Raw genomic sequence first — 12,945 nt, 5'->3', positions numbered from 1 at the left:
GCTCTTCCGGTCGTTACTGTGAGCTCTGACTTGACCCGGAAGCATTCCGGGCTGGTTCCGGTCTGTGCAGCCGCGAGGAGCGGAGCGTGGCGGCGGGATGAGGGTGAAGGTGCTGAGCCGGAACCCGGATGATTACATCCGCGAGACCAAGCAGGATCTCCAGCGCGGTGAGCGCGCGGGCAGGCGGTTGGTTGGTTGGTTGGTTGGTTGGGGAGGAATCTTCGGTGCGCGCGACGGACAAGTGCTTGGGGGCGAACCTAGCGTAATGGCTGTGCGGGTGTCCTGAGCGCCGTTCCCCGGGGCCCGCCTTGTGCTGGGGCCACCCGCCAGAGAAGAGGGAGCATAGGCTTGGCAGGCTGGGCTAGGAGAGGGTCCGGCCTGCCAGCCCCTTGGACAGGTGTGTACAGCGCCTAGCACACCAGCGTCTTGGTCCCCTACATGGCGCCATCCCAGGCTGCAAGTAGGTAACGATAACACTGTCGTGGGGTACAGGCTTTACAGATTAGTAAAAGACGCTCAGGGAGATTAAAGCTAACACCTACAGAAGTGTCTGCTGATTTTGGATATCTCAGTAACTCGATGCCCGAGGCACCTATGTCTTTCGCCAGAACACATTTCGTTCCCTTTTTGCAGTCTGAGCCACTATCCACCGTTCAATTTACTCCCAGCAAGAACTCATTCACCACTGAAACTGTTCTGAATAAGTCAGGGGTCCTATGGAAAAAATGGTTGTGATCATGGTATCAAAGATGGTATCATAATGCTAGTGAATAGGGTATCAGAATTAAGGATATGTGTGCTAGCTTAATTTTGACATTGTTGAACAATTGACTGCTTCATTTTGCAGCCTCAGTGTTCTTTCAGTGTAGGGATTTATTTTTCTTTGAAACTTCCCAGGCTGAGTTTTCATCTTGTGCGTTTATTTTTTTAGACACTGGAATAATGTTCTGCATTACACAATAAGAAAAGGACTGCCTCTTTCTATATAAGGACATGCCCCAATAATGTATTGGAAGTTGGGAATGCAGGGTTCTGTTTCTGACTCTGGATATGGATCATGATCTAGGTGAGGTAGTCAGTAGGCGGACTGCAGGTCAAATCTGGACCCCCAGATGCTTTGAATGGACCCTCAAATCTTTTCATTTACCTATTATTATTTATTATTTTCTCTGGAGTCCGGACCTTGACTATACCTTGACCAAGAAATTTGGACCTTGACAAAAAAATAATTGACTACCCTGAGGTTAGACTCAGTGGTTCTCAAACTTTTGTAATGGTGAGCCCTTTCACATTGGAAGCCTCTGAGTGTGACTCCACCCTTAAATATATAAAAAAGTGTTTTTAATTTATAACACCATTATAAATGCTGGAGGCAAATCAGGCTTTGGGGTGGAGGCTGGCAGCTCATGACCCCCCATGTAATAACCTTGCAACCCCCTGAGCTGCAACTGACCTCCAGTTTGAGAACCCCTGGGTTAGAGAAAGGGTCTGGGACTTATGACTCTAGCCTGCTACTTATTTTTCAGTGATGTTTTGCCCTTATTAGCGCTTGTTCATCTCTGGATCCAATGGCATCTTGTAAAGATGGGTGTGTCAGAATAGTACCACATTATGGACAGTCTCGTCCTGATCAGATTTGGCACATTCTTTTTGAGAGATGCTGTAATCGTGCTCTAACGTAGGGGTTCTAAACCTTTTTGTTTCTGAGGCCCCGCCAACATGCTGTAAAAACTCCATCACCCACCTGTGCCGCCACAACTGGTTTTCTACATATGATACTTTCGGGAGAATTTTGCGTCACTGCAATGCGCAGAATTTGTCCCCAACAGATTTCTTTGCTTCCCCCCAGAAGAATGATTTTCTGATGGGGAAGCAAAGGGAAGCTATAAGAGAAGTCATGTGACCCTCCCCAGCAGTATATTTCGGGTGCCTGGGGTAGCTGGCAGAGAGGTAAATTACTGTGGGGCAGGGGGTGGGACTGGGGAAGACCTGGCTGGTGGCTCCTGCCCAGCACCAGGCTCAGTTGCTAGTCCCGGCTGGGCTGAGGAGGATGGGACTTCCTTTTCCCCTGCACTGCATCTGGGGCTGTGTCAGACTGACCCCTACTGGATTTCTCCCCTGGCTGTAGGAAGCTCTGCAAACTCCACCTTCTGCGCTTCCTACACCTATTTCTCCTCAGCTGCAGGGGGAGGGATCTCTGTACAGGGAGCTGCTCCCCATTTGCCCAATCCCCATGCAACCAGACACTCCCGCCGAGCCTAACCCCCCCCCCCCACACACACACACAACCAGAACCCCCCTGATGAGCCCCACTTCCCCTGGACCACCTCGGCAAGCCACCTGTACCTGGATCCCCACCCTACCAAGCCCTGACCAGCTGCACCTGGACCCCCCTGCGGAGTCCCATTAGTGTTGCCTGCAGAACCCCTCAACAATTCCCTGTGCATCCAGATCTCCCCTCCCCCCCATGCACCTGGCTCCCTCACTGAACTGCCCCCACACAGAACCCTCTCAACCCACACCTAGATTCCCCCCACACTAAGCCCCTTCACACTTGGATCCTGCCTTGCTGAGCCAGCTTGCCGGCACCTGGCACAGAGGGGCAGAACCCTGAGGTGTTTCTGGGGCAGGCCAGGTTCTTATGCTGTGTCAGGGTTGGGTGTAGCCTCACTGCTGAGTCAGATTTCAGAGTAGCAGCTGTGGTAGTCTGTATCCGCAAAAAGAAAAGGAGTACTTGTGGCACCTTAGAGACTAACAAATACTCCTTTTCTTACTGCTGAGTCAGTGTCCCCGGGGAGCTGCACAGTGATTTCCCACCTCTGTGCAGCCAGTGGTCTGTGCTCCCCAATTCCATGCTGGAGCCTCTACGTTTATTTGACAAAATTTGCAGAATTTTAAAATATTTTGTGCAGAATTTTTAATTTTTTGGCACAGAATGCACTCAGGAGTAATATAAAGCCAGGGCTCACATTAATGGGTAGCAAGAAGGGCAATTGCCCAGGATCCCATGCCACAGGGTGCCCCTTGAAGCTAAGTTGCTCAGGCTTCTGCCTCAGCCCCGGGTGGCAGGGCTTAGGGCTTCAGTCCTACATGGCAGGGCTTTCTGCCCTGGGCCCCAGCGAGTCTAACACTGGTCCTGCTTGGTAGACCCCCTGAACCTGCTCGTGGACCCCCAGAGGGCCCCAGACCAGTGGTTTTCAACCAGTGGTCTAGTGGATGAAATTTGGGTCTTCCACTTTCTAGTCTATTTGTATGCTTTTCCGAGCTTTGTCAGATATGAATGTATGTAAACTCTATGGCCCACAGTTATCTCAATTGTGTAATAGGGTAAGGAAGAAACTAAGTTTCATAACGTAGGGATATGGTACCTTGCTCAGTAATAAGTGTTACGAAATGCAGGGAAATATTGTTCCTCATTGGAAGAGGTGAGAGTAGAACTCATGGTCTCCTACCTTCACTAGAACAGAGGCTATTTTGGTTGTACAGAAGAAAAGATCTCATAAATAGGCTACGTCTACACTACCACAGTAAGTCAGCCTACGCTATGCAACTCCAGTAATGTGAATAACATAGCTGGAGTCGACATACCTTAGGTCAAAAAGAAAAGGAGTACTTGTGGCACCTTAGAGACTAACCAATTTATTTGAGCATGAGCTTTTGTGAGCTATAGCTCACTTCATTGGATGCATGCCATGGAAACTGCAGCAGACTTTATTTATACACAGAGAATATGAAAAAATACCTCCTCCCACCCCACTGTCCTGCTGGTAATAGCTTATCTAAAGTGATCATCAGGTGGGCCATTTCCAGCACAAATCCAGGTTTTCTCACCCTCCACCCCCCCACACAAATTCACTCTCCTGCTGGTGATAGCCCATCCAAAGTGACATACCTTAGGTCGAGTTCCTACGGGAGAAACTCTCCTGTCGACTTACCTTACTCTTCTCATCGGGGGTAGAGTACAGGGGTCGACTGGAGAGAAAGTGGCTGTCGATTTGGTGGGTCTTCACTAGACCCACTAAATCAATCACCGGTGGATTGATCTCTGAGCATTGATGGTTATGTGGTGGGGTATGTGTGTGTGTATGTATGTATTCCCTCCCACCCACAACAGTGTGGAAGAAACAAAATAATTACAAAATATCCTTGTCCATTGGCATTCTCAATACTGGCTTTGTTTTGGTTCTTTGAGCAGGTAATGTCTCTTGATAGGCAAGAGCCTTTTAACTTTCAGTTCCCAGCCTGCTCACATGACTAGTATAAATCCAATGTTGAGTTAAATTATGGGCATTTTAGTTTCAGCGCTTTTTGAAATATAAGACAAGTGTTGATAGCTAGAAGTCTAATCTAAAAGTAAAATCTTTTAAAAATTACTTGACACTGTCCATTTAACTTCTTAATTTAAAAAAAGCTAGTAGGACTAACTCTAAACTTAAATATTTCAGTAGCCGGTGATCCCACAGATCACTTTGCAGTTATCAATGTGACAGAAATCCCAGTGTTGTGGGAAAATATATTCTTTCCATCATGGCAGGAAAAATCAAAGGGAAATTTATCTTAATTCAACTTAACTTGCACCACAGAGGATGTCATGGGTTCTTACGATTATCCATCTTATTCCAGTTCCAAGAAACTATGATCCTGCATTGCATCCATTTGAGGTTCCACGAGAGTATATGCGAGCCCTGAATGCAACAAAATTAGAACGTGTGTTTGCAAAACCTTTTCTTGCTTCACTGGATGGTCACAGGGATGGAGTTAATTGTCTGGCTAAGCATCCACATAGTTTGTCTACAATACTTTCTGGGGCCTGTGATGGAGAGGTAAGTGAATTCCCCCCCCCCCAAAAAAAAAAAAAAGAATACAAACTTCTTTTTAAAAAAATATAAGAATGGCCAGGCTGGGTCAGACCAGTGGTCCATCTAGCCTGGTATCCAGTGCCAGATGCTTCAGAGGAATGTATAGAACAGGGCATTATAGAATGATCCATCCCCTGTTGTTCAGTCCCAGAATTGGTCAGTCAGAAGTTTAGGTGTACCTAGAGCATGGGGTTTCCTCCCTGACCATCCTGGCTAATACAATAATTCCTTTCACTGCACTTTCTATGGTCCCTATCCTGCAAGCAGGTCTAAGTCATGTGGAGCAGCTTCCAGTATTGGGTTTGTAAAATCGAATTCTTGCTGGTGGTAGCAGTGACACTCACTTCAATAAAGAAATTTTAAAAAAATATAAGGGAAATGTGATTGTAAGCCAACAAAAAATAGACATGGCTATTCAGGGGAAGGTTTGTTTTGAACTCCTTGGAACACATTTTCTAAAACTAGCTAGATTTCAGGCTGCTGGTGTCCATTTGACATGACTTTTCATGACATCTTACAGCTAGAAAACTACTAAATGGAAAAATGTTTTGGTATTCTTTTAACAGGTTAAAATTTGGAACTTGACCAAGCGAGAATGCATCCGTACTTTACAAGCGCATGAGGGCTTTGTACGAGGGATATGTGCCCGCTTTTGTGGTACTTCTTTCTTCACTGTAAGTATAATGTTGGTATGACGTATAGAGCATACTTCCACCATTGGTTTTCCAATCAGAAACTTAGTGTAATCATTTGGTGAGCTTCTCTGTGGTAGCATGTTTAAAATGTCAGTAGTTTTTAGGAATAATGTCCACTAAACTCCATTTATATTGCAAACCTAGCCTTTTCTGTTTCTGAACAAAAATGTTTGGTGCTACAACGCATTTGTTAACCAAGACTAGCAATTTTCTGGTGTTCTTCCTTTAATAAGGGCAACTCAATTAATTTGAGTACGTTATTTTACCTACTGGTTTTGTATGGCAAACTGTGTTCATTGAAAAACACTATGAATAGTTAGTATGATTCAAGATGGTTTCAACTGAGTAATTAAAGTCAAAGTTCTGTCAGTAAACATCCTTTCATTGTCACTTTATATCAAGTATAATGGGTTTAAGTGCACATAAACTGACTGTGATAAAATATCAGTGTTTTGGTGTTCAGATGAAAACAGGACTAACATCTAACAATGAAAAGCATGAAGTATGGAGGACAGAATGAGTTGATGGGTCCTCTTGTTAACAAAAATCTTGTATGTCCATCTACCGACAATGGAATGTGTATCCACTGCTCTGAAGTAGACACTAGATAAGTGTCATGGGGCGGGGGGGAAAGGTTTGGGTAGTTGCATAACATAGGAGCTTGAATTGTGTAAATAGAATAAATGTGTGTTAAATACTCCAAAGAGCTAGCTGTATACGATTTCTCCAATGCTTCTAGGTTGGTGATGATAAAACTGTGAAGCACTGGAAAATGGATGGCCCAGGATATGGAGGAGAAGAAGAAGAACCACTGCATACAATTCTTGGAAAGGTATAAAAACGTCTATTCTCTTGTTACTACTTAAGTTAGTTAAGCATGGACTAGTGGGGTGGAAGGTGATTGATTGTGGATCTGGGATTTATATTTCTGCATTTTCTCCTGGGAATGTTTTATGTTTTTCAAAGACTCAAAAAGTAATAGCAAATTTTTTTTAAGTACATCAGAAGCAGGAAGCCTGCTTAACAGCCAGTGGGGCCACTGGACGATCGAGGTGCTAAAGGAGCACTCAGGGACGATAAGGCCATTGCAAAGAAACTAAATGAATTCTTTGTGTCGGTCTTCACGGCTGAGAATGTGAGGGAGATTCCCAAACCTAAGCCATTCTTTTTAGGTGACCGATCTGAGGAACTGTCCCAGATTGAGGTATTATTAGAGGAGGTTTTGGAACAAATTGATAAATTAAACAGCAATAAGTCACCAGGACCAGATGGTATTCACCCAAGAGTTCTGAAGGAACTCAAATGTGAAATTGCAGAACTACTAACTACTAGTCTGTCACCTGTCATTTTAAATCAGCTTCTGTAGCTATCCTCCAGTCATCTGGTAATGTGATACCTATTTTTAAAAAGGTCTCCGGAGGTCATCCCAGCAATTACAGGCCTGTAAGCCTGACTTCAAGTACCGGGCAAACTGGTTGAAACTATAATAAAGAACAGTATTGTCAGACATATAGATGAACATAATTTATTGAGAAAGAGTCAACATGGTTTTAGTAAAGGGAAATCCTACCTCACCAATCTACTGAATTCTTTGTGGGGGGTCAACAAGCATGTGGACCAAGGGGATCCAGTGGATATAGTATACTTAGATTTTCAGAAAGCCTTTGACAAGGTCCCTCACCAAAGGCTCTTACGCAAAGTAAGAGGGAAGGTGCTCTCATGGATTGGTAACTGGCTAAAAGATAGGAAACAAAGGGTAGGTATAAATGGTCAGTTTTCAGAATGGAGAGAGGTAAATAGTGGTGTTCTGCAGGGGTCTGTTCTGGGACCAGTCCTATTCAACATACTCATAAATGATCTGGAAAAGGGGGCAAACAGTGAGGTGGCAAAATTTGCAGATGATACTAAAGATAGTTAAGACCCAGGCAGACTGCAAAGAGCTATAAAAGGGTCTCTCAAAACTGCGTGACTAGGCAACAAAATGGCAGATGAAATTTAATGGTGATAAATACAAAATGATGCACTTCGGAAAACTTAATCCCAACTATACATATAAAATGATGGGGTCTAAATTAGCTGTTACCACTCAAGAAAGATCTTGGAGTCATTGTGGATAGTTCTCTGAAAACATCCACTCAATGTGCAGCAGTAGTCAAAAAAGCAAACAGAATGCTGGGAATAATTAAGAAAGGGATCGATAATAGGACAGAAAATATCATGTTGCCTCTGTATAAATCCATGGTACGCCCACATCTTGAATACTGTGTGCAGAAGTGATCGTCCCATCTCAAAAAAGATATATTGGAATTGAAAAACGTTCAGAAAATGGGCAACAAAAATGATTAGGGGAACGGAACGGCTTCCGTATGAGGAGAGATTAATAAGACCGGGACTTTTCAGCTTGGAAAAGAGATGGCTAAGGGGAGACATGATTGAGATCTGTAAAATCATGACTGGTGTGGAGAAAGTAGATAAGGAAGTGTTATGTATTCCGTCTCATAACACAAGAACTAGGGGGTCACCAAATGAAATTAATAGGCAGCAGATTTAAAACAAATAAAAGGAAGTATTTCTTCACAGAACACACAGTCAACCTGTGGAACTCCTTGCCAGAGGATGTTGCGAAGACCAAGACCATAACAGGGTTCAAAAAAGAACTAGATAAATTCATGGAGGATGGGTCCATCAATGTGTATTAGCCAGGGTGGGCAGGAATGGTGTCCCTAACTTCTGTTTGCCAGAAGCTGGGAATGAGCAACAGGGGATGGATCACTTGATGATTACCTGTTCTCTTCATTCCCTCTGCGGCACCTGGTACTGGCCACTGTCGGAAGACAGGATACTGGGCTAGATGGACCTTTGGTCTGACCAAGTAGGGCTGTTCTTATGCATGTGTGGACGGGAGTTAGGTTAGAGGCGACTCTTGAGTTATACCTCTAGTTCATATTGCTGTGAAAACAAGCCCTTAAAGTGCTCCATCTGTTTGGCTTATTAAAAAGATTGAGAGGTGACTTGAATAGAGTGTATAAGTACCTCCATGGGGAGAAAATACCGGACTAAAGGGCTCTTTATTCTAACAGAGAAAGGCATAGCAAGAACCAGTGGCTGTAAACTGAAGCCAGACAAATTCAAATTAGGAATTAGGACAGATTTTTAACAGTGAAGGAGGTTAACCGTTAGAACAAACTACCTATGCAAGTGGTGGATTCTCCATCTCTTGATGTCATCTTATTGACTGGATGCCTTTCTGGAAGATAGTCTTAGTCAAATACAAATTATTTTTTAGTTAGATGGAAGTTATTGGGCTCAATACTGTGTTAACTGGGTGAAATTATCATAGGTCATTATTCAGGAGATCAGACTACATGATGATGAGATGTGATAGTGGTTTTGTTTTAAGTAACTTAAAAAAAAAAGCTGATTTTTATGGCATCCTCCACCACAGTGCACATATTTTGATGTGTTTTTTTGGTATGTGAGCTAGGGAGAGATTTTAAAATTAATTATGGTACTTCCATAAGGAAAATTGCTAACAAGATTCAGCTATACACTTTTGTGTAACACATGGGATCTATTTGACTGCCTCTGGAAATACATTAAACATTTTAAAGTTTTTTTTTATGTAGGCTATATTACCACACTTTTTAATATGTTGTATGTCAAAGTAAAATGCTCGGTCAGACTGGTTTCAAACTGTCTGAGTGACAGTTAATACAGGTTTCACTATAAATATAATCAATAAAAATTTACAAAAAAGAACTTGCAAAAAGAAAATGAAAGGCTACAATATTCTTAAAATAGCTAAATGTGAAAGACTACAACATGTTCAGCAGGGCGTGATGATTTGGTCATCAGTAATTTAAATAATAAATGTAACAACTTGAAAAACTTGTTATACAAAGTTGAGTTGAACATTCCTGTAACTAAGTTCTTTTGCCTTTTATAGACAGTGTACACAGGAATTGATCACCACTGGAAGGAAGCTGTATTTGCAACTTGTGGGCATCAAGTAGACATCTGGGATGAACAAAGGACCAGTCCCATATGCTCTTTGACATGGGGTGTTGATAGCATCAGCAGTGTTAAATTTAATCCAATTGAGGTAATGTTTTCTTTATACATACTGTATGTCAATATTTTATTTGATCAGTACGAGGACTAAATCATGTTAACATTTAGAGATTCATATTAAACTCTCTTCAACTGTTTGTTCCAACTCTAAATTTCCAAAACAGTATTTTTAACACCGTTATATAGCATGTGTTTTTTATTTATTTATTTTTATTAAAGTGGTGATGTTGCTTCAGTAGGTAATACTGAAGATAGTCTTTTGTATACATACTAAATCAATTACCAACATCGTGTTGAGGGGAATTTTGTGATGGGAATTACTGTCCTTTAGATTAGCTGGTGAATATGTGAAAGAATTACTACTTCACAAGTAGGGAAAAACGGATTGATTTCGGTTTGGTGAAAACAAAGCTATTTCTGAAAAAAGCCCTCGAATTGACTGTTCAGCTGTACATAAAGAATAGTGAACCCATTTACTAATGGTTAAAGCAAATAGAACACATTTGACACCAAAATTTTGTTTTGTCAAAGGAGATTCAAGATCATGTTCCTGTTCTGTGATTGCTTTTATTCACAGTTTTCTTAAAATTTTAAGAGTCATATATTAGAAGAAAGTGGCTATGTCTGTACTTAAATTAGCAAAATAGCAGTTGCTTAAATATTTAGTGTAAAATATATACCATATATATTCGTTCATAAGCCGAATATTTTTGGTAAAAAAGTGATGCATCAAAGAGCGGGGGTCAGCTTATAAACGGATCTACACCAAAATTTGATGATTTTAAACTCTATGAAATCATTGAATTGTATATCTAATACATTGTTGTTTTGTTTACCTGGAGCATCTGCAGGCATGGAGCCCCTCAGTTCTCTGTGGCCGCGGTTCGCCGTTCCCAGCCAATGGGAGCTGCGGGAAGTGGTCTGCCACTTCCCGCAGCTCCCATTGGCTGGGAACGGCGAACCGCGGCCACAGAGAACTGATGAGCTCCATGCCTGCAGATGCTCCAGGTAAACAAAATGTCCCAACCCGCCAGTGGCTTACACTGACAGGCCAGAAGCCAAAGTTTGCCGACACATTTATTGATGTCAATACTGCAGCCTTTTAAAGTTGCAAAGTCTTTGTTTAGTGAACTAGATTGGCTTGGAAAGAATACTAAAAGAGCAATGCTGCAGATCTGCATGACATTTGACCCATGCATTTTCACAAAATGCTATGCCTTACAAGCCAATCAGAAAAATACAACGAACGATAGTACTATAGCACTGGTGTCAGTCTGCTACTGTGTAATTTGATCTCTTCGTGAATTTCTTTCTACCAATGGACCTCATAAGTCTTGAGCCAATATGAAAATATAACGTGCAGAATTGATGGAATCGCTAATAAAATTGAAATAGCCCGTTATCCCCACAGACATGCCAATCTACAGGGCTGCTTTGAAATAAACAAAGAACAATAATAATTTGACAGTGATAAAGCAGGTGACATTCTATATAAAATCCTACAAAATCTATAACTACAATAATAATATACTATTTTCATACTAGTATTTAAAATAAACAACGGTGAAATCAAAAGAAAAAGATCTGCTGATCACGCAGTGTTCAAACTTAAAGTTGTTGAATATACAGAAGCAAACAATAATTGTGCCGCTGCTTGTGAATTCTGTATCAATGAGAAGCAAGTAAGAGAATGGTGAAAAAATAAAAAAAAAACTAAAAGACATGCCAAGAAGCAAGAAAAAATGTCCAAAAGGTGCGCTCCATTTCCTGAGCCAGAGAAAGATCTCAATAATTGGGTTGTTGAATGTCGACAAAGTGGGTACATTGTCATTAGAACTGGAATTCGTCTGCATGCTCTGCAAATGTTGAAAGATGACAAATACAAGTCATTAAACCATCAATGTTTGTCACATCAGCGGGTTGGTGTAGTCACTTCATGAGCAGTCATAGTCTCTGTCTTCATCAGCGAACAAAGATAGCGCAAAAGCTGCTGACAGATCTGGAAGAAAAAATCGAATCTTCCCAAAGGTTTATTATAAAATATCGAAAGGAATATGCATTTGAACTGTTACAAATAGGAAATATGGATGAAACACCGATGACATTCGATCTCCCGAGCAACAGAACGGTAACCAGTGTTGGTGAAAAAACAGTTTTACTTAAAACCACTGGCCACAAAAAAAATCCATTTTATGGTGGTTTTATCTTTGGCAAATGGATCAAAGCTCCCTCCTGTTGTTCTTTTTAAAAGAAAAACCTTGCCTAAAACTTTGAAATTTCCTGCTGGTGTCATTGTACATGCACACGAAAAGGGATGGATGGATGAAAGTGGGACTATTGAATGGCTGGAAAAGTGTGGAATAAGAGCCCAGGAGCATTTTTCAAGAAATCTGCCATGCTCGTTTGGGACATGTTCAGGGCACACAAAGACGGATGAGGTGAAAAATGTGGCCAAAAATATGAAAACTACTTTGGCTGTAATACCTGGAGGCTTAACTTCAGTTCTACAACTGCTTGATGTCTGCCTGAACAAACCCTTTAAAGACAGGCTATGGAAAATGTGGTCTGAATGGATGTTCTCAGGCATGGCGAAGTTGACAAAAGGCAGGAATCTTATGAAGCCCAAAATCAGTCTGGTCACCCAGTGGATCAAGCACACGTGGGTGTCCATTCCCTCGGAAATGATAGAAAAATCATTCAGGAAATGCTGTATCAGCAATGCACTCGATGGGTCAGAAGATGCCATATTTCATGATGACACAATAGAGGTTGATGATGAGAAGGAATCTGAGACAGGACTACACTACCGACATCTACGATGATGATGCAGGTGCAGCTGTGACTGAAGCCAAGTTTAATGAACTGTTTGGTGAATTGGAGACTGATTCACACTTTGAAGCATTTTAAGACTTTTAAAAATCTCATATTCTTCTAAGTTACTTGTTTGAAATATCCGTTCACTGATTTTAAAAATTGACTGTAATTTTGAAGGTGAATACATATTTCTTCAGTTATTATAACAACAGGTTTTTCGTTAGATTACATTAAAATAATTCTAGCAAAACTTTTGAGTGTTTTCTTGTGATGCCAGCTTTTAAAATATAGCAGGTGTTGGCAAACTTTGGCTCCTGGCCCATCAGGGTAAGCCGCTGGCAGGTCGGGACGTTTTGTTTACTTGCGGCGTACTGCATTCATCCAGAGCTTGGGGTGTCTGTGAACGCTCCAGGTAAACAAAACGTCCCGACCCACCAGTAGCTTACCCTGATGGGCTGGGAGCCAAAGTTTGCCAACCCCTGAAATATAGGGTCGGCTTATGAAAG

General features: G+C 41.9%; 1 protein-coding gene across 2 annotated transcripts in view; it reads left to right on the top strand.

Moving 5' to 3' along the window:
- The first annotated feature begins 42 nt into the window (after positions 1-42).
- DCAF13 (DDB1 and CUL4 associated factor 13) overlaps positions 43-12,945 on the top strand; it is a 42,973-nt gene continuing 30,070 nt past the window's right edge. The window contains exons 1-6 of one of the 2 annotated variants that reach the window (XM_073330394.1): positions 79-167; positions 932-1,066; positions 4,624-4,823; positions 5,426-5,533; positions 6,294-6,386; positions 9,501-9,656. In XM_073330394.1, coding sequence (XP_073186495.1) covers positions 1,051-1,066; positions 4,624-4,823; positions 5,426-5,533; positions 6,294-6,386; positions 9,501-9,656 — 573 coding nt within the window. In that variant the 5' untranslated portion in view covers positions 79-167; positions 932-1,050. Of the gene's footprint in view, positions 168-931; positions 1,067-4,623; positions 4,824-5,425; positions 5,534-6,293; positions 6,387-9,500; positions 9,657-12,945 lie in introns of both variants that reach the window. The other variant, XM_073330392.1, reaches the window with a different exon arrangement.

This window comes from Lepidochelys kempii, chromosome 2 (assembly GCF_965140285.1).
Source record: "Lepidochelys kempii isolate rLepKem1 chromosome 2, rLepKem1.hap1, whole genome shotgun sequence".
In the NCBI taxonomy this organism is placed as follows: domain Eukaryota; kingdom Metazoa; phylum Chordata; order Testudines; family Cheloniidae; genus Lepidochelys; species Lepidochelys kempii.
Note: the sequence above shows the minus strand (reverse complement) of the source record. Positions and strands in the feature narration are given on the sequence as shown.